At 37.5% G+C, this 25,851-nt stretch overlaps 1 protein-coding gene across 4 annotated transcripts in view; it reads left to right on the top strand.

The window, feature by feature from the left end:
* Ate1 (arginyltransferase 1) overlaps positions 1-25,851 on the top strand; it is a 114,047-nt gene that overhangs the window by 18,154 nt on the left and 70,042 nt on the right. For all 4 annotated transcript variants that reach the window (XM_021191919.1, XM_021191914.1, XM_021191911.1 and 1 more), the window contains exon 8: positions 16,309-16,341. In XM_021191919.1, the coding sequence (XP_021047578.1) occupies positions 16,309-16,341 (33 nt within the window). The remainder of the gene's footprint in view (positions 1-16,308; positions 16,342-25,851) is intronic.

The following is a 25,851-nucleotide window of genomic DNA, read 5'->3' as shown; positions in this document are numbered from 1 at the left end:
GTTCTGGAACTCACTCTGTAGACCAGGCTGGCCTTGAACTCAGAAATCTGTCTGCCTCTGCCTCCTAAGTGCTGGGATTAAAGGCATGTGCCACCACTGCCCAGCCAATAAATCCATTTTTAAAATGTAGCTATTTATACTTCATTTTATTAACTTTACTTGCTTCTTCTGGCTTTTATTTGTTCTGTGGATTTAGTACAGTAGTTGTTAACCCTCCTAATGCTGCGGCCCATTAATACAGTTTCTCATGTGGTGGTGACCCCAACCATAAATATTTTTTCATTGCTACTTCGTAACTGTAATTTTGCTACTGTTATAGGTTGTAATGCAAATATCTGTGTTTTTCAATGGTCTTAGGTGACTCCTGTGAAAAGGTTGTTCGGGTCCCTAAGGGGGTTGTGACCCACAGTTGAGAATCTCTGATTTAAGACATCTTAAGACTAGTGTCACTTCCTAACTCTACTGTAGTTTTACCCCTGTCCAGTTTTATTACAGCCTTATTGTCACTGCATTCATTCCTGTTGTATATGTTACCGCCCCAACAAAACAAGCGTGCACATGCTATTTTTATAGTTGCTTGCCCCAGTGTTTGAGAGTCTCTGTTGGAGGCTCAGCCTTAGGCATGTGTATAGTCCCTCAGTGACAGTGCTTCTGTGTATAGTCGCTCAGTGACAGTGCTTCAATAGTGTTTGTCTCTTCCCTTGGTCTTTCTAAATGTTTGCTTCTGTTGGTTTCATAAGCAGCTTCTCTACTCTACTGGTTGATTTGTTTCCAGCAGTACCTTGGGGGAGAATGTTGCTCTGCAGTCAGAAGTAATTAAATGTGGTTTCTTGGCTGGGGAAGTTTTGAGGGCAGTCACTGAGGTTTGCTTTGATTGGAGGTTCCTTTAGTTGTCTCCTTTTCTGCTTCTCTGTGGTAAGCCACTGACCTACAAGTTAGCTGTTGCTCAGAAGGAACCTTTGGCTTCCTAATTGCTTACCACCATAGTCTCTGCTCTTGTCAAGAATTTTAATACTTGAACACCCTTATGCTCCACCCCACATATAGCTAGTTTCTTTGGGCAGAGAGAAGCATCTTCTTTCCTCATTCTCTTGCTCAACACTCATTTGACCTGTGCAGAACTGTTCTGGGTCTTTTGTGTGTTTGTTTTTTGTAATATTCCTTAATAAGCTATTTTCAAGGCACTTCACACAGTTCCAAGCTTTTGTCTTCTAAGATAAATAAATTGGAATGCTAACTCCCAGGACGCTCTCCCTGACTTCATGACAGTTCTGTGTAAGGAGGTGGTTTCTGCTGCGCGTGGGATCCTTTTCTTGCTGCATCCCCATCCTGGGACTTAATTGTTACTATACATGCCAAGTTGCTGTTCTCTCTATGGGACTAGCTGCTGAAAGGGATTTGGGCATGTTGCTTTGTTCTTCCTAGTTGTGAGGTATGTTTTATATGGGGGAAAAAAGCTAATTTTTACATGGACTTCAAAAGACATTGTATATACAATTTCAGTTTTCTTTAGGAGCAAATAACTAGCATTCCTGTTTTCAGTGAGATAAAAAGAAAAGCCCAAAAGAGTTATTTTTTTTCCTTTGAAAAAAAATTCTTTTCCTGCCTTTAAAAGAGACTCTATAGTACCACATTGTAGTTTTGTTAAAGTAATGGGAGAACTTCTTGCCTTTTTTGCATTTCTGTTTATGAAATTTAAACTAACAGTCTGTCATTAGTATACAAACTCCATTTTGGCTGTGTTGTCAATCATATAATAACTCCTTAAAATCCCAAAGTTTGCTTTCTTTTTGAGAAATTTGATAAAAGGATAAATATAGCTTAGATATTCCTGGTAACAATTAAGTTTTTTTTTTCTTCAATAGCATCCTTAGGAAAGTATCATGTAGTTGCTCATAGAAAGTCAAATAGGGTTCATAATTCACTCCAGTATATATTTTCAGTATGATTTTTATTCAGGAAGATGTCAGATTTTCAGAAAACAGTATTTATAAATAAAATAGGTGATTTGTGACCTACCTTGTGTATAATACAGTATAAAGACAACATTTAAGAATTTTTGTTTTCAGGACTGGAGAGGTGGCTCAGCGGTTAAGAGCACCAACTGCTCTTCCAGAGGTCCTGAGTTCAATTTCCAGCAACTACATGGTGGCTCACAACCATCTGTAATGAGATCTGATGCCCTCTTCTGGTGTGTCTGAAGACAGCTGCAGTGTACTCCTATAAATAAAAAATAAATAAATCTTAAAGAAAAAAAGAATACTTGCTTTCTAAAAACCAATAGTTTTATATAGATAGTTTTTTTGCTCAAAATTTAATGTTGATTTCTAGAAAAATACTATTATTTAATAAAAACTAAGTACAGTTTTTCTTAAAGTAACTACAATGACTCTTCTAGCTCTTCTAATTACCTAAAAAACTATAGTCATAGTCCCGGTGGCCTCAGATTTCATAGACACTGATTCTATTATGAGCGTTATCTAACACAGAAAAGCTGATGGAATGGTGTCCTCATATCTGTGTATCCATCCTCTAAGTGGAACCGCGTTCATTTTTCCTTTGCTTTATCTTTCTGTGTGAAGCATTTTAACTTAAACATCTGACATGTTACTCCTAAATTCTTCAGCATGCATTTTCTAAAAAGGAAAAATCTTTCTGTATAACACAGCATAACTATAATCCTTAGAAAGTTTACTTTCATTATTAAATGTGATGGTGTATAGCGATAGTTCCAGTACTTGGAAGGCAGAGGCAGGAGGATTGCCTTGATTTTGAGGCTACTCTGGTCTGCAATGCTCTTGATTGCTGAGCCTCTTCACTAGCCTCCAACATGTTACTTTTTAAAAATTGTGATTTGATGACTATAAAGAAAAGAAAAAGGTCTGAACATTGGCTGCTCTTGCAAATGACCTATGTTCGATTCTCAGTACCCACATAGTAGCTCAAAACTGTCTGTAACTCTAGTTCTAGGGGATCCAATGCCCTCTTCTGGCCTCCATGGGCACCAGGCACCCACATGATGCATAGACATACATGTAGGCAAAAACACTCAAGCACATAAAAAAATAAAACTTAAGAAAGTCTCTAAGCCAATTGGTCTTTTAAGAATCCTGTATTTAGGGTTTATTTACTAATAATTATAGTCTTAACATTAAATGTTTTTTTTTAACCTGTGAAAGAGTTAAACTGTCCTTAAGTAAATTTATTTATTTCATTGAAACAGGATCTTACATATCCCAGGCTAGCCTTAGCTTGCAATATAGCTAAGGCTAACCTTTAACTTCTCACTATCCTGCTGCTGTCTCCTGATTATAAGATTATAGGTGTTCTAGGCAAGTACTCTATCAATTAAGCTGCAATTCTAGTTCCTGTAGGTGAGTTAAAAGAATATTGAGGTATAATGTATATACAGGAGAGTATGCATAAGTGCACACACATTTGAATTCTTAAGAAATTGATTAGTAGGGTTGGATGTGGTGATGCACTCCTTTAATCCCAGAGGCTGGTGGGTTTCTGTGTGTTCAAGGCCAGCTCTATGTAGAGAGACCCTGTCTGAAAAACAACAAAACAAAATAAAAAACCAAAAATACCAACCAACCAAAATGAAACTGATTACTCTGGCTCAGCAGTTCCTTTGCCATTCCTGTCATTACCAGTACTTTCTGGTTTGTTTTCAAAGATTTATTTTCTGCATTAAATTGTGTGCATTGTTAGGAGGCATATGTACGTGTAATTTCAGGTGCCTGCAGAGGACAGAGGAATTGGAATTCCTGGAGCTGGTGTCACAGGCAGTTGTCAGCTGCATGATGTGGTTGCTAGGAACCGAATTTCATTCCTTTGCAAGAGCAGCGAGTATTCTAAACAACTGCCATCTTTCCAGCTCTGGGCCTACAATTAGCTTGTTTTTGTGTGAATGAGAGTATTAGGTGTTTTCATTTTTAATTTTTTTAATGTGTGAAGGTATTTTGCCTATATGCACCTACACAGATGTGTGCAGTGCCTACAGAGGTTAAAAGAGGTCATTGAATCCTCTGGAACTAGAGTTCAAACTCTATGATGGGTACTGGGAGTTGAGTGTGGGCCCTCTGGAAGACCCAGTGCTCTTGACTGCCGAGGCATTTTTCCAGCCCCCCAGGACAGTTTTTTCTCATTCAACTGTAAATGCATAACTATAATAACTAACCTTGTTCTTTCTTTTTTTATTAAAAAAGTTTGAGACAGAGCCTCATATAGCCCTGGCTAGAGCTGAACATGCTCTATAGACCAACTAGACTGGCCTTGAAGTCACTGTGATTTACCTCCCTTTGCCTCAGTGCACCATCACATTGTACTTTTTGTTTTACTTTTTTTTTTTTAAAGGCTTTAAAAGTGAACATGTGATTTTTTTTAATTTTGAATTTCTACTTTATAGTTAAGACATTTTAAAAGTGGTGGGCTCTCCTTCAGCACCGTCAGTTCTGGAAGTCTTGTTTCTCTTGCCACCAATTAGAAACTGCAGTATCTGTAAAGAAGTGCTGGTGATTTAGTTCTTGTGACTGTGTTTTTGTTGTTGATTTGTGATGTAATCTTGTTTGAATTTGAAGTTTGTAGTGATTGGTATTAGAGGCTGGTTTGCTTTCACCAAAAGATCATTTTAAAATGTAACTTGTCGACCTCCCTTTGACAGGCCAGGGTGTAAGTAGACCTCCACTTCTGGGAGTACTTAAGGGAAGATTATTTATAGTCAAGTACTCATGATCGGGCAGCCCGTGTGCAAAAGGGGAAGAGGTCCCTCTGGGTTCTTTCTGACTATCAGACAGGAAAGGGTCTGGTGGAGTGTTGATTTGCTGTCTTACTTGAGCCACCAGACCTGAAGCACCTTTGCTGTCCTTTTGCTTAGTGTTCTTCCTGTGCGATGTGTAGCTTGGTGTTTCAGCCCCAGGAGTATGAAAAACACTTCATGTTTGCTAGATATGATTTGCTCTGAGGAAATAAAGTGCAAGTACAAGCAATTTATCATGTGTGAATGATGTAAAGCTCTTAATGTTATCTAACTCAGATGAGCTTCCAGCTTCATATTCTCTTACTAGTTCTACTCTATTGTATTTAACATATCAAAGAGTGAACATCTGTCAGTTGTGCAGACAAATCACACCTTGTCACATACTGCTTGTATAGATACTGTACTCTAGTTTATAGTTAGCTGAATTATGGTGGCAGGATCTGAGTGTTTTGAATTTGGGGAAGATAGAGGGGATTGAGCCTAGAGTCTCATGCTATGCATGTCCTCTACCTTTGAAGTATACCCATGACCTCTAAACAAAAAAAATTAAAACCTGAGTTAACTTCAGTACAGTGGAAGTCTTAGTTAATTTAATAATAATAAAAAATACTTTTTATGAGCAGTTTCAAAGTCAAGACTCAATGGTATAGTGTAGCCCATCATAAACTGTAAGAATTTGCAATTGATAGTAGTTAAATTGCCAAAGGCTTTTTATTTCTAACATTTAAGAAATGAATTACATTTACTTAAATTCATTGTTACAAAGGTACTCTTGAATTTCCAGCATAATGTTATTAGTATTTTGAGGGGAGATACAAGGAAAGTTCAAGCTAGTTCAGGGAACATTTATTTGTTATAATTTCTGTTGTTTAAAATTTCTTAAACGTTGTCTTAGATCACAAGTCAGCATCATGTATAACATTAGAAATAAGTTCTTCATAATTAAGTTCTTCATAATTATATGTAGCTGCACTTTTCTTACATATAATAGAGAATTAAGAATTTAGCTAAAGAACTGCAGATGGTTAGTGCAGGGCAGCATGTAGGAAAGTTAGTACTTTTTATGTAAAACTATGGGGCTGCTATGTTGGAGGGTTGAAGATGGCCTAAATAATTAATATTGAATAACCAGCATCAATGAATGAAGTATTGAACTAAACAAATTTTCCAAATAATTAAAGCATTCTGTGATCTCTGAAAATTTAAAATGACCATCCTCCCATAGTATATTTTGTTCTTGTCTGTTCTCAAACAGAACACTCAGCAGGACCTGCCTCTTGATCTTGACTTTCATGTCTTTAGGAGTGTTCAGTATCCCAGTGCTCCCACCATTTCTAACCCACAAAGTTACTGCTCTTTGTCACCTCTTAATCTCTTTCTTGCTTTCAGTTCTTGTATTAGTTTGTCAAGTATTCAAATTTGTTGCTTTTTAAATTTTTTGGTAATATTTGTTAAAACATATATTATGTACCTCCTAGTAAGGCACTGTTTCAAAGACATTAATACAGTCAGCAACTCAGTGAAAAATCAGATGAAGATCCCTTGCTTTTGTGAAGCTTCCTTTGGTGGAGTAAGACTGGGAATGGTCAGAGAAAGTCATTAAACAAGGGTAATGAAGTGGTCGTTTGCAGGTTAGCATGGTTTATTTTAGAAAAGGTAGATATAAACATGGTTTAGAAAACTGGTCATTAGCTGGAAAACCAGGCCACCAAATTTGTTGTTAGTAATTCAGAAAGTGGAAAAAGATGCTTGAGAGATGTTTTGGCAAATAAAACAATTTAAAATATTTACTCTGTTTTAAATTATGTAGATGTGCCTTTGCGTGGGTATTCAAGCACAGTGTGGCTGAGGCTAGAGGTTTCAGACACCCTGGAGCTGGAGTTACTGGCAGCTGTGAGCCCTCTAAAGTGGGTTTTGAGACTCTGACCTCCTCAGGTCTTGCAAGCGCAGTACATGCTCCTAACCAAGAAACCGCCTCTCTAGCCTCAGACACTTTTTTGTTTCTCTCCTTTTTTTTTTTTTTTTTTTTTTTCGAAACAGGTTGTCCTGGAGCTCACTTTGTAGACCAGGCTGGCCTCGAACTCAGAAATCCGCCTGCCTCTGCCTCCCGAGTGCTGGGATTAAAGGCATGTGCCACAATGCCCGGCCACTTTTTTGTTTCTTCATGTTAACTATCACATGGGGTATCACAGTTTGGTCTTTGGTTGACTACCTGCAGTTTTGTAGCAGTGCTATGCCTGAGTACTAGTTAGGTTTAACTTACTAAGTACACGCACAGTAACTACTGCAAGCAAGCTGTGTACACTTCTGTTATTTTTGAAAGTTGAGGATTTGAACAAAATGAAAGATATTAAATGTCTTGTTTGGTATAAAAGGGATGGTAGTTCTTCTTGAAAGTTTATTTCATTTATTCATTTATGAGAGAGATTGATTGTAGAGCATGTGGTGTGATGCTTATGTGGAGTTCAGAGAACAGCTTTTAGCTTTTGGGAGTCAGCTCTGATTTTTTTGAAGTGTGTCCAAAAAGAGAATCTATATTTGTGTTGGTTTATAAATATTGGTGCATCTATTTCTGAGCTCTTATGTAACAGTCATTCTGAAATAGCTCAAAAAATTTACATTTACATTTCCCCAGCTGGGCAGGGAGGCCGTGAACGCCTTTAATCCCAGCACTTGGGAGGCAGAGGCAGGCAGATTTCTGAGTTCGAGGCCAGACTGGTCTACAGAGTAAGTTCCAGGACAGCCAGGGCTACTACACAGAGAAACTCTGTCTGGAAAAACCAACAAAACAAAACAAAACGAAACATTTCCGATATTCATTTCCCCTGGGTTATAGAGGAATGTGATTCTTTTATTCACCAAATTATATGAACATTTTAATTTCTTGTATGTTTCTGTCATTGTGGTAGAAAGATAATTCAATGAATAAAGCACAGTCTTGCACATTCTAGATAAGAAATAAAAATAAAAATGATTTTTAAAATAGTGTTGGAATAGATGCTGATACACAAGTGTCGTTGCCGTATGCTTCTTGGATTCCTTTACATAAATGTGGTAAATGTATTTCTTGTGGGATTTTGTTGTTGTTGGTATTTTGTTTTTGTTTTAAAAAGACAGGATTTTTCTATATAGTCCTGACTGTCCTGGAACTTGCTTTCTAGACTAGGCTAGTATCAAACTCTGGGAACTGCCTACCTTTTGTATTCTGAGTGCTGGGATTAAGGCATATGCCACCATGCCTGCCTCTGCATCACTAGTTTGAGAAAAGTCTATATTAATTTCCACAGAGACTGGACTAGTTTTTATTCCTTCCAGCATAGAAAGACCACTGCAATGAAAGTTTTACAGTGTTGATGAAAGAATCTGAAGAAAGTATTGTAAGTCAGAAAGACTTCCTGTGTTCATAGGCTGGAAGAATTAAAACCTCTGGCAGCGATAGCATCCCTATCAGAATCCCAGCCCTGTTTCTCATAGAAATAGGGAAAAAAGAAGATAGCCAAAGCAATCCTGAGACAAAAGAATATTGATGATTTCAAGTTATATTACAGAGGGCATAGTAACCAAACAGTCTGATAGTGGCGCAAAAAAGTAGGTTAAGCTGGGGCCGGAGAGATGGCTCAGCACTTAAGAGCACTGACTACTCTTCTAGAGGTCCTGAGTTCAATTCCCAGCAACCACATGGTGGCGTTCTTTCTCTCCCCCCTCCCTCTCTCTCTCTGTATGTAAGCAATAGGTTAAGCTGATCTGCAGAACAGAACAGAATAGAAGGTCTCAACCACACAAGCTAAAATAATCTAATTTTTATAAAGATGTAAAAATACATGTTGGAGAAATGACAACTTTGTTAACAAATGCATGAGATTAGGTTGTTGTCTCACACCCTTCACAGCAAACAACTTCAAATGGATTCTAGATTATAAGACCCGTAATTCTGAAACTACTAGAGAAGCTGTTAGAGAAATAGAGAGATGTAGATTAGAAACTATTCGAGAAAACACTTCAAGATACAGTCATGGGAAAGGGCTTTCTGAATAGGATCCTAGTTGCCTGGGAAATAAGGCCAACAATGGACAAATTGGACCTCATGATAAAAAGCTCTGTACAACAAAGGAAGTAGTTAATTGAATGAAGAGGCAGCCCATCAAATGGGAGATACTTATCTGACAGAATTAATATCTAGAATATACAAAAAACTCTAAACAATATAGAAACAAACAACTTAATCAAAACATGGACTAAGGAGCTAGCAGTTTGTGAAAAAAGAAATACAAATGGCCAATAAACATGAAAAATGTTCCAACATAACTATCCATCAGAGAGGTACAAGGCAAAGCTACATTGAGATTCATCTTATCTCAGTCAGACTGTCAGTCATTAAGAAAACAAATAACAACAAATGCTAATTTTGATTTGTGGGTTATGTGGTATTTTCTGCTTACCCTCAGTTTATATTTATTCTGATTTGGGAGGAAGGTCTTATTTTTCAAGGTTGGCTTGAATTCTGTGTGTGATTTTGTGCATGTGTGTGTAGAGGCCAGAATTTGATGTGCAATATCTTCATTCACACTCCACCATATGCTTTGAGATAGGATCTCTCACTGAACCTGTGGTTTTACTGAATATTTTTGAAGCCTCTCTAGGACAAATTTAGAGAATTTAGGGGTAGAAAATTTCCTTTTAAAGATAACCTAAATCCTAGCTATACAGTATGTTGATTTTTATATATGTGAATTTTCCTATAGTCACCATTCAGCATAAATGATAGAACATTTGCTGCATGCTGAAAGGTTTGTTTTCTTTAATCAGTATACCACCACTCAGAGGTTAATACTGTAGAGTAATTTCAATTATTTTGCACAGATAACCAGAATCTTTCAAGAGACATTTCAACATCCTGTGGTCGTTGGCCCATTTGTGAATCCCAAGTGTTATTAATACCTGGATTCTCTTAGAGGATATCATTGGGTAGAAAGCAGAACTCATTAAAACAAATTTTTAAGTTACATTTTAATTTATTTTCTGTGTTTTTGTATGGAGGTTAGAGGACAACTGGCTGCAGTTAGCTCTGTTTCCATTTGGACCAAACTGGGCTTGTAGACATCATGGTAGCCTAGGTTCCTTTACTGGCTGAACAACCTCACTGGCTCCAGAAAAGAACTTTTTATTTCTTTTTAAATTTATGTGTATGGTTACTCTGCCTGCATGTATATGTGTGTATCACATGCATTCTTGGTATCTATAGGGGTCACAAGAGGGCTCAGGTCTCCTGGAGCTGGGGTTAGAGGTGGTTGTGGCCGTCATATGGGTTCTAGGAATTGAACCCATAGTAAGTGCTCCTAACCACTGAGCCATCTTTCCGACCTCCAATAATTTGAGTTAGTTGGCATGGACCAGTGTTTCTTAAATTTTTGTGGAGAATTGGTTCTGTGCAGTGTTGATAGAGCTTACATGAAATTTAAAAGCAAGTGTAAGTTTCTTGTGATGTAGCTTTACAAACACTATATTAATGAAAGTCAAGATTTTTTTAAACATGGGAGTCCAGAGTCTTTAGACTATCAGGATTCCTTGTAATTGAGGTAAGGCAAAGGTGAGAAAAGGCAGCTGTGGCTGGGAGAATTTATCAATTTACTTAGACCTAGAATCACTGAAGTGGATCTGGTGTCTGACATTTTATGGGGCACCAGCTTGGGACAGTGGTTTGACTGAAATTGCTTTACAGATTCAAAAGAAAAACAGGGTGGCCTGGGATAGTACACATGCATTTAATCCCAGCACTCAGGAGGCAGAGGCAGGAGGTCTCGGAGTTTGAGGCCAGCCTGTCTACAAATTGAGGTCCAGGACAGCCAGGGCTACGCAAAGAAACCCTGTCTTGAAAAAACCAACCAAACAAACCAGAGGCACAGTGATTTAAGTGAATCAGATGAGCATATAGATATAAAGCTAACGAGATCCCAGTTCCACTAGTATTTAATGCATTACAATGTAAAGATTTTCATTGTCGTTATTTAAGATTCATTGAGGTTTGTTTTGTGCAGAGTTCTGGTCAGAATGTAGTATATATTAATCTTTCAACTGATTGTTAACATATGGATTAGAAAATATCTGTAACATGAATTTAGGGAATCTTTTTTTACATTTTTATTATTTTTAAAATAATAAAAAATATTATCTAATTATATTATGTTCATTACTGTGAGGGTATTGGATCTCCTGGAATTGGAGTTATAGACAGTTTTGAAGCTTTTAACCACTGAGCCATCTCTCCAGACCCACTTCTTCTTCTCATAAAAAACAGTTGTTTTCAGACCTTCATTTTGACTCACTATTATGTACAGATCTGACCCTCTTTCTCTCAAGAGACTTTTAAAAGACACTGTTTGTGTCTTTAGGTTGCTCCCAAAGACTTAACTTTTTTTTTTTTTTTTTTGCAGTATAGTATAAAACTTTGTTCCTTTTTTGAATTAAATTTCTAAGACTTGTACATTTATGAGAGCCACATTCATAGCATAAAAATTTTATCCTGCCTGACAACAACCAGCTTAAGATAGTGTGAATATAAATTGTAGGTCATTGGAAGGGAATCTAAAGTGTGACTGGACACAATGTAGAGTGGTGGCTGATTTAATTAAGACTTCCAAATTCCTAAGAGAACTGAGGAATTTACCTTGAGGTTGATTCAGATTAATTATTATAAAATTCTAAATAAAGACTTTTTTTTTTGCCTTTTTGATGATTTATAACCAGACTTTGAACTTTAGACTTTTTAAAAAATATTTCATACAGCGATTATGGTGCATTCAGGAACCCAATCTCCCCAAACCCCACTAGGAGGCCCTCCCTTGCCCTCCCACCCCGATTAAGGGTCCCAAGGCTTAAGGTGGAAGTGGAGACAGTATAAACTGTGTAGTAAGGAAGAGGTCCAAAACTATGAGCAGTAGAAATGCTTTCTCGTTAAACGAGGAGATTCTAGGTAGTTGATCTGAACAGTTAGAGGACTGGAATTGTACTTGGATGGAGACAGCTTTTTGAGACAGGGTGTCACTATGTAGCTCTTACTGTCCTGAAATACTTTCTGTAGACCAGGCTTGCCTCAAGCCCACAAGAGATCCATCTATCTCTGCTTTTCAAGAGCTGGGATTAAAGGCGTGTACCATTGTGCATGACGCAAAAAAGGTTTTAATGCAGTTTAGCTTTATAAAAATTGCATTTTAATGTTCAGTATTTTCTTTAAAACACCAGAGTTTAACTGTGGTTGCATATTAAACAGCATTTCAAGAACATTAAAGGATTTATCTTTGAAAATTTTTAGTATAAAGATAAAATCGTTGATAATAATTTGACTGTGTTTCTGACAAAATTAGAAGTATGAACTTCTCTGTCTCTCTGTCTCTCTCTCTCTCATTTGTTTTTTTCGAGACAGGGTTTCTCTGTGTAGCCCTGGCTGTCCTGGAACTCACTCTGTAGACCAGGCTGGCCTCGAACTCAGAAATCCGCCTGCCTCTGCCTCCCGAGTGCAGGGATTATAGGCGTGCACCACCACGCCCGGCCTGAGTGTGTACTTCTCTATTCTTTCTTTTTCTCCTTCAAAACAAGTAACAAGTCTCAGCACAGAAGGAATTTTCTAAATGTAACATACTCTGGAGGACAATTTGTACTTGGAATACTATTTAGGAAGTCAGTATAGGCATTATTTTACTCTCTAGAGCTGTTAGAAGGTGGTGTGACACAGCCTAGTGGTGATGGCTAGGGTAGTGGGTACCAGGATTAGAAATCAGAATGCCTCTTCCCAAGCAAGGTGAACCAATTGCTAGGAAAAACAAATGTTGATGTAAATTAACTTTCCTTCTTTCCTTCCTTCCTTCCTTCCTTCCTTCCTTCCTTCCTTCCTTCCTTCCTTCCTTCCTTCCTTCCTTCCTTCCTTCCTTCCTTCCTTCCTTCCTTTCCCCTCCCCTTCCCCTCTCCTCCCCTCCCCCTCCCCTCCCCTCTCCCCTTCCCTCCCCCCTTCCCCTACTCTGCTGCCCTCCCCTCTCCCCTCCCTTTGTTTAGAAGTTTAAAGGATTTTTAAATTGGAAATGATGCATCGTATGTTGAATTTTGAATATAGACCATAATTGTTGATGCTATTTATTGGGAGTTTCTGCCTCTCTTTCCCATTTAGCTCTTGAGTAAAAGACATAGAAACCTGGTATTTTATTTGCAAGCTGCTTGCACTGTGCTGAGCAGGTTCTGAGCTATAATTTGTCACCCAAGTCTTGCTCTGTTTCAAGTGTGTCCTCAGAGCAGGCTGCCTTTGGACATGTGCTCATGGTCCATCCTGCCTCTTGGTGACCTTCTCCTCCTCCTCCTCCTTTTCTCTTCTTCCTCTTGTGGTTCTTATCTGAAAACCCAGTCCTGCCTTCCTCCGTCTCCTGCTCAGTCACAGGCCTTAGTCTTTTATTAATCAATCAGAGACTGGGGAATGGGGAATATTCTTTATAGCGCATTGGTTTATACAGTGCCCCGAGATCAGGTTGCAGCCTGGACAGGGGCACAGAGTTCAGCGTCTGAATACACAGCTCACAAGACTATTGCCAACAGATATTCTTTGATTGTTATGTCTTAAAGTTCAAGACAAGGGACAGGAGCTTTGACTTAGTGGTTAAGAGAGTGTGCTTCTTTTCCAGAGCCCCCGAGTTTGACTCTCAGCACCCATGTGGGGTTGCTCATGTCCTTTTGTAGCTCAAGCTCACATGCATATGGGCATGCTAATTATGGAATACAAAATTTTAAGTTTAAGGTAGTTGACAATTAAAATTTTATACACTTTTAAGTGAATTAAATTTATTGTTTACTTAAAATTTACATGTCTGTGATTGAAAAGCTAAATTTCCAGTTAAGTTTTTCCTGATTTGAATTATATTAAGATTTTTATTTCAGAAAGAATCTTTAAAATGGATAGGTAGATAAGGAATATAGATTGATAAAGAAGGTAACAATATTTTGCATCCTATTGTTTCTGGAGTGATGAAATACATTTCTATAAGTCAGTAAGGAACTTTATACAACATGGTAAAAATGTTTATTTTCTCAACAGGACTGAATATTTTGAGTACGATCTTATAAACTATTAACTAGCATGAGTATACCCATGATAGAAATATTGAGGTATTAATATGGGTTACTTACTATGGCCATAATAATTTATTTTAAAGGACTTAAATATTTAGTAGCTTTAATTTCACAACAAAATTGAACATAGTCATTTTCTTACCTTGACCAGTGGTTATGATGCTGTTTGTTGTAAGGAATCTGTTTCTGTAATCAGTCTTAGTGGGTATACAAAGGTCATTTTGCCATTTATTTTTCAAGGTATCAGCATTTGTATTGAGAACATACCTGTATAGTTTTTTTTTTAGGCCTTCTCAGAGTAAGTGACTGATTGAAATGGAACAAAGCAACAGGTTTTCTCTTCATACTGATGGAAAGGAAGCATTTCTGGAATCTTTATCATGTCATAGGAATAGTGTACATGTGTGCTGTGCTTTGTTAACTCTGTTTTTGCTACTTCAAGGTTGAAAACTTACGTATTTCATATTTTGGCAGTTCAAACAGGATAAGGATTTCAAATTTCTTATTTTGAAAACTTGGTATCACTAATATTAGCAGATATGCATGCTAAGGTGTGTGTATGCGTGCATGTGTGTGTGTGTGTGTGTGTGTATGTGTGTGTGTGTGTGTGTGTGTGTGTGTGTGTGTGTGTGAGAATTATTGAACTCAAGAAGACGTTTGCTTCCTTAGATAGTATTTTCATAGTTCTTGTTTGTTATTTAAAGTGATGCATCAGTTGCTACTAAACCTGGGCTGGGCTGCTTACAAATTCAAAGGCATGCATATAATGTACGTGACAGAGACATAGAGTAGTAAAACATAGAAGCCTTAAAATAGCAAAGAGAATACAACTTTGTTATTCCCCCTTTTCTCCACTGTTAAAATGATCTAGTGTCTCAATTGGCACTTTCTGTTATGGGGAGAAGGAGAATTGATTCTTAGGTTGAGCTATTGCAAAAGACCCCAAGATCATACAATTTCCATTTTTATAAAATTGTATCATAAAAACAGCATTTTGGTGTACTTTATACTTTCAGAAAAGGTTTATCAATAGAATTATGTTCGATTATAAAGAAAAATTTCACAGTATCAATATTTTAATGCATCTTATAGTCTAGAACCTAGTTGATACTAGTAACTTTTATATGCCCCGAGTTATTTTTGGAGTATATTTGTATAGTTTGGGGAGGATGTAGCTGATACTTTTTAAAAACTGTATTAAGGGAAGTTTCTTGTAGAAAAACCTAAACATTCACTGAGTGGAGCTAATCATACATGAAGAAGTCCTCTGTCTTTATCTCTTACCCTCACCAGTTTAGTATGAATAGTCTTGTTTTAGTCAACTTCTGTTACTTACCTCAACACCTTTCCTCAGTGATGTAGAAGGAAATCCCAGACATTATATAAGTTTACTGATAATTTCAGTCTCTTCCTTTCCTAGTTATGGGGCTCAGACCCAAGACCTTTTGTAGGATGGGCAAACACTCTTATCACTGAACTATACCCCTGGCTCTTCAATGTGTATCTCAGAGAGAACAAACATTTGTATTTTCTGTGCACACAAATTAGTTTTGTTGTAGAGAAAGTCAAGAGTGCTTGGAAACAGGCTGGTCACTGCCGCTTATTGTAGTTACTATACATTTAGAAAGATGGATTTATTTTACTTGGATATTTGATTATTGTAGTGAATCTCAAAGGATTTAGAATGTTGATTCTATAAACATATCTGTCACATGAATCTCCTGCCATGTATATGTATGAGACATCTGAAAGTTTACACTGTCAGTAGTTCCTGTCCCTCCCTCTAGAATTGTTAACATACTGAGAGACAAGCAACCTGGTATAGTAACATTTAGTGCTCTGTTAGCCTATGTATGAGTCATCAGTCAAAGAGAGGTGAAGGAGGATAAATAGCGAAGTAGGAGAAAGAGTGACAGAACAACAAAGAAAGAGGGAATATGGGATGGAGAGAGCTGATAGAAAAGTGTGGCAGCAGAGGTACACAGTGCAGGGATACTATACTCCTCTCACTCTCTGCTGTGTCTTGAATTATGTATTTCTACCCGTTCTTGGCATTAATTAAACCTTGCTTTACATTTATGATTTGAAAGATTGTTGATTCCTCTCTTACTGAGCTTTTTTGTTGTTGTTTTATATTCAGAGGTTATGAGATAAAATTTAAAAGCTGAACTATTTTAGGACTAATGCTGTATTTGTTTTTATACAAATATTTAGGGCTTATATAAATTAATTCAAATAGTTGGGTGCTGCTTAGGAACTGAGTTGAACTGTCTGTACTCTGGATGAATTATATACATTGTAGAAAATATTAACTTTGTACAGACTTTTGCTTCAGATGCTCCTACTGGAAAATTATATAATAACTTTTCTTTGTATGTTTTTCTTACTGCCCCATTCTTACTGGATGAAATCAATCCTATTCAAACTGGACTCTGCAGTTTACAAGATTCCTTTGCAACTCACCATTGGAGGTAAGAGATTGCTCTCCACTTTCCCATTAGCATTGCCAGTAGAATAACTCTGCATGGCTCTGATCTCAGGTATTTATTTGATTAAAGTTTAGGAGGGATTGTTTTAAAACAGTATGTTTTTCAGTAATAGTAACGGATTGAACATAGCCTTTTTGTTTTTGTAACAGCTGGTCACCTTGTAACTAGTCACGCTGTTTTAGATACATTTTCTTTCTTGGTAATGATGGAGGACTCAGCCCTAGACTTTATTTCTGTGAACCCTGTGTTGCTGTGTTCTTGCTTAAGTCACTAGCATGCCTCAGCAGAGCTGGATGGGCACAAGCTGTCATCAAGGAGGCATCCCCTGCATAAGAGCCTGGAGGAACAGGACCTGCCTGGCACTGTGCATTCCTTAGAGCACCGACACTGCTCCTGACGCTTCCTCTGCTTCTCATTCAGTCTTCATTCTGGTTCTAATGTGGAACTCAGAAAGGGATAAACTGGGAGGTTAAAAAAATGTCACTGGATGTTCAGAGAACCAGAATCATGTGAGCTGTGGTTGCAGAAAACCTTGTAGATGATTGTGGAGACTTAGGAAAAACAAAGTTCTGTTGAATATAGAGACTGGGTGTGGAGCCTTTCCAGGGTTTAAGATGTATCTTTACTTACTAGCCACATGACACTAGAAATCAAAACTTTCCTGAGCCATCTGTTGAAACAAGGCAACATATTTGTGAACAGAATTATATTGTTCAAATCCTGTAATTTTTTTTATTCTCCTCTTAAGCTGGACTTAGCCCTTCACACTCCAATTCATTTAGTTTTGTTTTTGTCTTAGCCTTGTCTCTTTCTTTGCTTCTGTTGTTTGTTTCACTTAAGAGCCTCCTTTCTCACTTCCTGTCTTCTTGAATCATATTCCTTTTCAGGGTTGAACTAGCCTTATATTTTTCTTCTTTTTCTTTATTTTATTTATATGAGTTTACTGTAGCTGTCTTCAGACACACCAGAAGAGGGCCTCAGGTCCCATTACAGATGGTGGTGAGTCACCATGTGCTTGCTGGGAATTGAACTCAGGACCTCTGGAAGAGTAGCCAGTGCTCTTAACCGCTGAGCCATCTTTCCAGCCGCTAGCCTTATATTCTGAGACCATCTCATCTCTTATCATATTACACATTGAGAGCTGTTCCTTTCTCTGTTCTTTGATGTTGTATTCATTTGATTACTGAAGCTGTTCTTCTTAATAATGAGTGATGACCTATGACCAGTTTGAATCATTACCAGGGGAAGTGGGCCAGACCAGAGAAGCGGGTACTAACCAGGTTTGGTCACATTTTCTAATCCCTCAGTCTTAAGATGGAAGCAAAGAGTGACAGTGAAAGGGTGCTGGGCTGTGAGTTGAGAGGGATGTGGGAGGCCTGTGGGCAAGTTAATTCCTCTGGCCTGCCTGCTGCTATCCATTCTGAAAATGGGAGTAACACAAGGTTATTATAATTAAATGAAGTGATTTGTAGTCAGCACTGAGCATAGTACAGGAAACATAGAATTTTAAATAATAAAGTAGAAACATGAAATCATGAGACTCTTGGAGACAGTATACATTCTGTTATCTGCCAAAGTTGAGAAAGTATTTTCTGACCATAGAAGTGAGAAGTATCAGACAGAAAAGGCTAGAAAATTTTGTTTGGCTGTATAACGAGACTTAATTTTGTATGTGACAATAAATGTAGTTAAAGGTAATTCAGGGCTTAGAAAGATGGGTCACTTGCTGCTCTTATAGAGGACCTGGGTTTGTTTCCTGGCATTTGCTTAGTGGCTCACAACTATTTATAACTCCAATTCCAATTCCAGGTAATCCAACACCCTCTTCTGTCTTCTTTGGGCAACAGATGTACACAAAATATTCTTATACACACAAATGAATAAATTTTTGAAAACTAAGGCAGTGTAGGAAAACTAAAAGGGTTGTGTAATACTTTAGAATCAATAAAAATCTTTGATATTTTGAGTAAAATTATGTTAAATGCTATAAATAGTTGGTAAAATAAGTACAGTGATAAATGATAATGTAATTGTGTTTAGTAATATGAGAAATGTAGCTTAAAACAGTTACGTTAGGTAGAGTTGCTTCTATGTATAGGATTTTAGAAAGGATGCTGAAGTTGAAGATCCAGATCCCTGGTCAGTTAACACTTAGATCATCAGTTGTTCTCAACCACCACCTCCTCCTCCTCCTCCTCCTCCTCCTCCTTCTTTTTTTTTTTTTTTAAGATTTATTTATTTTATTTATATGAGTACACTGTAACTGTCTTCAGACATACCAGAAGAAGGCATCAGATCCTCAACCACAACCATCAAATGGATGGTTATGAGCCACCATGTGGTTGTTGGGAATTGAATTTAGGCTCTCTGGAGAGCAGTCAGTGCTCTTAATCACTGAGCCATCTCTCTAGCCTGCTCAGCTGTTAAAGGCTAGGCTCACATCCAAAATATAAGAGATTTCAACCTTCTTAATGCTGTGACACTCTACACAGTTCCTCATGTTGTGGTGACCTCAACCATAAAATTATTTCATTCCTACTTCATAACTGTAGTTTTGCTGCTGTTGTGAGTCAAATGTAAATACTGATATGCAGGATATCTGATAATGTGAACCCTGTGAAAGGATCATTTGACCCTCAAAGGTGTCACAACCCTAGGTTAGGAATTGCTGATTTAGATGATATCGACCATCTGCAAAAATGCTTTTAAATGGGTCTCACCAATTAATTTCTCTTTAATGTAAGTTCAGAGAGAAGAGGACCTTGTTTCTCCATGTCTATATTTTTAATGTAATAAGTCATACATAGTAGGTACTGCATAAGTAAATACTTGTTTGGATGGGTTGATGTGTGGATGGGTTGATGGATGGATGGGTGGATAGATGTAGAGATGACTGAATGAAGTTGATGTACTGAATGAGGTTAGATGTAACAGTCTTTTATTCACAACTTGACAATACTCATCTGACAGCAAATGAAGTTTACTGTTTGTATTTTAATATCCTTAGCTCTCTTGTCTTCTCAGCTTGACTGAGCCTACTTGAGACCAAAAGCTCTGTCTTTTTACATTTGGATGATATTAGTTGTAGAAAGGGCTTGGAGTTTATCTACTATCCTATAGTGGACCAACCACTAAAGGTTTTTAAATCCCTGGTCACTACTCTGGTTAAATACTGGCCTGAGTATATGGAATCTGCAGTCTTTGATGAAAAGTGCAAAGGAAGAGCATCATGATCAGAATTGAGTGATAGCTTGTTATTATTTTCTGTTTTGTTTTCTTGGTGATTTGGAGATGTCTTGCATCTTGGCAAAATTGATTTTTAAGACAAATTTTTATTAGGCTTATGGGTATACAGGAGGAAGATGAAATAATTAAAAATCACCACCCTGCCCTCGATTCTCTGGTACCTTGAGGGTTTCTCTTGATAGACCACTAGCTTGGAATTCCACAGATGCTGCCATCCGAATGGCAGCCATCCCCACATCTCCTTCTGTAGCTTTGAGCTCAGTCAGGATTTAGTTCTATTTCACTACACTGTCTGAGAGGCAAACCTAACTAAGCAAGGCAAGAGAATGCTGGAAACATCTACATGGTTAATTTTACTGTTAAGGTTATGTTTTAGCCAGAGATAGGTATTTTCCTAATTTAAAAAAAAAACAAGAATAATTCCAGTAAAGACAGTAAAATGTTAGGAGACTTGAAGTTCACAAAGCCAACTTTAAGCTTCACTTTGACCATAAGAAGTCATGTGAATGAGCCAGGTCCCTTTGTTGTAAGTCCTAGCCATTTAGCTGCCACATGAATCTAATGAAATTGTCAGGTTATAGTAATTACGTCAGTAATCTGATATGTTGTCACTTGAATGGACCATGTGTGTAGAGTCAGTTACTTCTCTCTGTGGGATTGACCCTTTTCATTCATGAAGACTAATAGCACTCATTAAGCTTTATGGGAAAAGACTTTTTTATCACTTTGTCAAGCTAGGCAGTACATTTCTATTATAGTTCTAATTTTGCGTGATTGTGTGTAGCTGCTGATGTACACTTACCTGCTAGGTTTAGGGGACTTCTGACTTACAGACATTTCTGAATCTGTGTTACATGTTGTGTGGCACCACTTACAGATGTCTTCAGTTAAATGCAGCTAAATAAAGGAGATTATGTATCAAGAGATTACTGACATTTTCTTTAGAGTCAGACTTTACCAGCCAGTCCAGTAGATTGTGGTCTCCTTGTCATGTTTACAGAACAGAGCAAGCTGCAGCACAAGTTAACACATACTTGGGCCTCTCTTCAAGTATGTCCTTCTGATCCTTCATTTCAGATTCAAGTCCTCTCTCTTAGGAGTTACAATACTTACTGAGAAGCTAGCATCTGTAACATGCAGGACTGTGCTTATCACATTCTTTATATTCTCACAGAGTATCTATCTCTCATGATGAAAATTGAGCACAGACAGGTAGATCAGACTAGCTAGGGGCTGAGAACCACATCTAACAATATGAGTCAGGAAAAGCAAGGTGGGAAGGAGACAGAATGGCACAGTTGTGAGAGGCTCACATTCAAGATTCCTACACGAAGGAAGCTAGTAATTAGAGATTTACTGAACTTCAGAGCAGGATTTATGAACCTTACCACTATACTTTGTTGTGAGGTGCTGTGTGGCCCTGATCACTGTTGGATACTTAGCTGCACCTCTAGCTGCTGCCCACTAGATGCCAGTAGCACTCTTCACCATGATAAGCACAGTCCTGTAGATGATGACAGACTGCCAAAAGTTCCGAAGAGGCAAAATTATTCCCTTGTGAAAATCATTATGAGATGTGTATTACAAAGAGATAATGTTAATGATCCAATAGTGAAGATAAGATACAGTAGTAGATTGTTTTCAGTTCATTAAAGATTTAAAAAAGTAGAAAAAGTCAAATAAAGTAACTGGAACCAAAATAAAAAACCGTAAGACCAATGGCAAGATGGCCCTCTTAAATCCTTTATTACATTAAATATAAAAGCCTAAATCAAACTTGGCTGCATGGGAAATTTTATTTTTGCATCTTTCCAAACTGTTTTTTTTTTTTTTTTTAGTATATATAGCTACTGTATTATACTTAAAATTTTCAGTTTTGTTTTAGTTAAATTTCAGTAGCCATATGTGGCCAGTGGTTATATTGTTGTACACTGTAGGGCTACAGACTCCATTTAAAAATTAGAGATTGTCAGACTGAATAAAAGAATAGAAAGCAAGCTCTACACTTAAATATGAAGATATGGATGACTTACAGGTAAGAGGCTACAGTAAGCTAGTCCCATGAATATTTATCGTAAGAACATTGGATGGACTGTCTTTAAATCAAACAAAGTAGTCTTTGATAGAAACTGAAGACAGAAAGATGCTTCATAATGAAACAAAAAATCAAGTGTATTCTAAAATGCAATCCATTAAAAATAACACCCTCAAAGTAAAAATAAAAACTAAAAGAAGTGAAAGAGAAGGAGAAATTGTCAAATCAGTGACACTTAAACATTTTAGGACAATTTCTTGATACTTTGAGGGGACGTTTAGATGAAGTTAGAAATAATCTAGAAGGCTTGAACAATGTGGTCACAGTTTTACTTAATTGGCGTCTATCAATACTATACTCTTCAGTGACAAAAAGCCACGTTTGAAGTCAAGCAAGTCATAAACTACAGATAGCATGGTTCATTTGTAAAGCATTCCTGCTTTAACTGACTTCCCAGCTGTTCCTCTTTGTTTTTTTGTTTCTCCCCTTACTAGAGATTGGATCCAGGGCATGGAATAACCTAAGCAAGTACTCTGCTACTGAATTACATCTCCTTCACTGTCCCCCTTTAAAATTTAAGTTAGCATACAAAGTGATGGGCTTCATTGTGACATTTAAAATAGGTACATTTTCAAGTACACCACACTAGAGCATATTCTGGAGTATTTTACAAAGTTCACTAAATTAGAGAGGATGGAAAGTGTAATTAAATTGGCATCAAGAACCAGCAGAATACAATAGTACTCTAATAACATCAGTAGAACCTAGTTAAAAGTGGGTAAGTTACTTAATGTTGTGCTTCTCCAGAGGAGACAGAGGTCTAGAAAACACAGAGAAACAGTCTGTTGATATTCATTTGGGAAATGGAAGTTAAAACCAGAGAGAAATCACCATGAACTCACTAAATGAATAGAATCAAACAGCAGACAGGGATTGGCACAATGTAGAGAAATTAGAACCCTCTTATTTTGATGGTAGGAAAACAAAATGTAGAGCAATAGTTCAGTTGTTTTTCAAAACATCACAGTTAATGTTATAATTCCAAAACTTACTTCTTTTGATTATGCCTAAGTGAAATAAAAATATGTATCCACATAAATAATCGTACATGAATGATTATACCAGCATTATTCATCATAGCCAGAAGCCAGAACAAATTTTAATTCTGTCAGCTGGTGAATTGTCAATGCAATCAGAAGGAACAGGGATGACTCTTAGAGAGACTGTAATAGATGACATGAGTCAGACACAGACTGTGCTGTGTTTTCCTCTCTGTGACTTATCAGTATTGAAATTGATATGCTTTAATTAATATTTTAACACTATTAATCCTCATAATATTAGCTAACAAGCCATGAATAAAAGCTTTCAAACCATTTTTCAAGATTTTTTGAACGGGGAACTGCTTGGCTTTCTGAAGAGACTTAGGAAAACACTCTGGGAAGACACAGGAACTTCACTTCTCTTATGTCAGCATAGCATTGTGAGGCAGCTTCCTGTGGTAAGGTATTGCTAATGGCCAGAATTTGGAAAGAGAAGTGGTGGGAGGGAGAGAATTGAAAGAAGCCATGGAGACACGAAGGGAAAGGGCTGAGCTGTTAAGCTGCAGTTTGGATAATTTTCCTAAGTGTGGAGTACAGTGACGAGCAGATCTGCTGAGAGCCGGCATGAGTTGGAATGCTGTGGAGATGGCCAGCCAGTGAACTGGTGGGAGCAAAGCTTTACCTGGTTTAGTCTACTGCTTAGGCCCAGTTTTATTTGAAGAGGTAAAGCAGGAAGCAGGAGGGACCTAGTGAAAACAGTTATTTGTAGGTGGTAGCCAGCAGTATGTTGGTGATAATGAAAAATCAGAAGAGGAAGACAAGACTGTGGCTTGAACCAGTGGGCCAAACCAGAGAGGAGCGGGGTTTTGTTACTTGGAGCTGTATATGTTAGGAAAGAATCCTATAGTTTCAGATTGTGTCCCATACACTTGAATTGGGAGTGTTACTACTCAAAGGCACCAATTAGAAATCTGGAACAAAAGCATGAGATTGTCATTTGATAGCTGTTCCCTTCCCTTGCATCTAAGGCCTGTTGGGCAGTTCTGGCTTGGGCAGAACTGCTAGTAAGACCAAACAGTTGAACTGAAGACATCCCTTCTTGTCTTGTATCTGTGGTGGCGAGTACAGTGCAAGTGTTGCATTTGTGGCCAGATAGATCTCCTGGAGCTAATTGCTCAGGAGGTGAATGTTCCTCAGTTAGGTTTTGGGCATCACATGATTGTTGAGACAGTATAAATTGAAAATGTGTATTGCTTAGTGAAATGAAATGACAGTTACTGAAGTCTTCCTTTATAGAACCCCAAGGTGACTAAAATGTAAAAGTTGATTTTGAGACTAAGAAAGCACGCTTAAAATAGAAATTCAAACACTAAATAGAAAAATGCCACAAATTTGTCTTGTTCAAGATTTTTGTGCACAAACTCGAGTTAGTTTAGGGATCTTAAAAATGCAAGATGCTTTCTTGCTGGGTTAGCTAGCTTTCCTTCAGCAAGTAGAAGTATTCATCATTACTCCCAAGACCTTTTTAGCTGTGTTCAAAATTAGGGTCATCTTCCCTGACAGTTTTCATTGCCCATTAGTTGTGCGTGAATGCTTCAGAAAAACCTTGAATAGTAAATCCTGGGGTGGATTAGTCTCCATGGGGACATCAGTCTTGTTTGATCTCGGCATTCATTGAGTTCTCAGTCTGCTATGTCACCATGTGTTCCTGTAAGAAGGGCTGTAAGAGCAGGAGTTGCCAGTTGAAAGCAGTGAAGGAAGCTCAGACCAGTCACTGCAGCAGTCCAAGGTTGGGTCGTAGTGCTCAGTAAACACTGTTTAGTTGGGAGAGTCCACATTTGGAATTCTATTACTTTTGGTATACTGTTTGGAAAGAGCCTTAGTTTGTAGTCTTTTTATTGAGAGAGTTAGGATTTAAAATACACAAAATCAGATTAAGGCAAAGCACTTAGCATTAACAATTTAATTTTTAAAGAAAATCTGTACGTTCTATAGTAATAATAGCCCTTTTCTTTCTCTATTTATATATTTATTAGAACCATTTGTGGTAAGTCCTTTATTATAAATTTTAAATCCAGTGATAGTGCTTATAAATATAAGAAGATAATACTTTTTTCTTAAATTAAACATTTCATGCCAGTGGATTTATCTAGAGAGTCACCTTAGTTATGTATACTTATTTGAATTCTTAAAATTGCTTCTAAGCTGTTAGTTCCTATAAGGAGCTTGTTTTCTGTGAATTTGAAGACTGATTTATATACCTGCTTGCTTATCTCTATACATCAGCTTCACAGAACTCATACTTGAATTCGATTTAATATCACCTGGATGTGGGGAATCATTATAGAAATAGAAGTAAAAGCTTTTCTGATTATGGACAGACATGTAAAAACTCTTCAGTTCTGTGACTTTAGCAGTATGTCAAGCACAGTGGCTTCAGGTAACAGAACTGTTTTATTAATTGATTAAATTTACAAGTACACAAATACAAACAGTGAAAATCCTAGATTTTCCATTTTTGGTTTTTTAGAAGAGAATAACTCTTCATCGTCCAGCAGAGACATGTTGTCAGTACAGTAGGGGGGATATAGTCCTGGTCCTGAGAATGGCAATGCAGACCCAGTAAAGAGGAAGGCATAGAGCAAAGAGCAGGCAGTGGCAGCACTGCATGGGAGCCACTTTAGGATGCTTGGAACAGGGTGCTTGACTGAGTGCCTCTTCTGTGTCCTCCATCCAGTGAGCTCATCTGAGCTTCTCACACAATGACCTTTAGGGCTCTTAACTACAGGTTTTTAAAAGATAAAACTATAATCTTACCCAGATAGTGTAAACACATGTCTGACTTAATCAACCTGCTATTTGCTATAAAACCAGTAAACATGAAATTTTTTTCAAAGAGCATTTGTATATAATTTAATGAAATGGGTGATAGAGATTTGATTGCTAGGAGATTAAAACAACTGCTAATTATCTAACATTAGGTAGTATTTATTCCCCTCAAAAAACTCTACAGGTTAACCTCTGTCTCCACAGAAGTGTAAAATAACATATTCAGAAGAAAACCAGTAGTAGGTTTTTGTGTCCTAGAAGAACAGTTTGGGAGAGGTGGTTTTGGGTTGCTTTGGAAGGGAGGAGGACTCAGGTTCTGTCCTCTGAAGTCTTCTCCCT

The sequence above is a fragment of the Mus pahari genome, chromosome 1, assembly GCF_900095145.1.
Source record: "Mus pahari chromosome 1, PAHARI_EIJ_v1.1, whole genome shotgun sequence".
NCBI lineage: Eukaryota > Metazoa > Chordata > Mammalia > Rodentia > Muridae > Mus > Mus pahari.
Note: the sequence above shows the minus strand (reverse complement) of the source record. Positions and strands in the feature narration are given on the sequence as shown.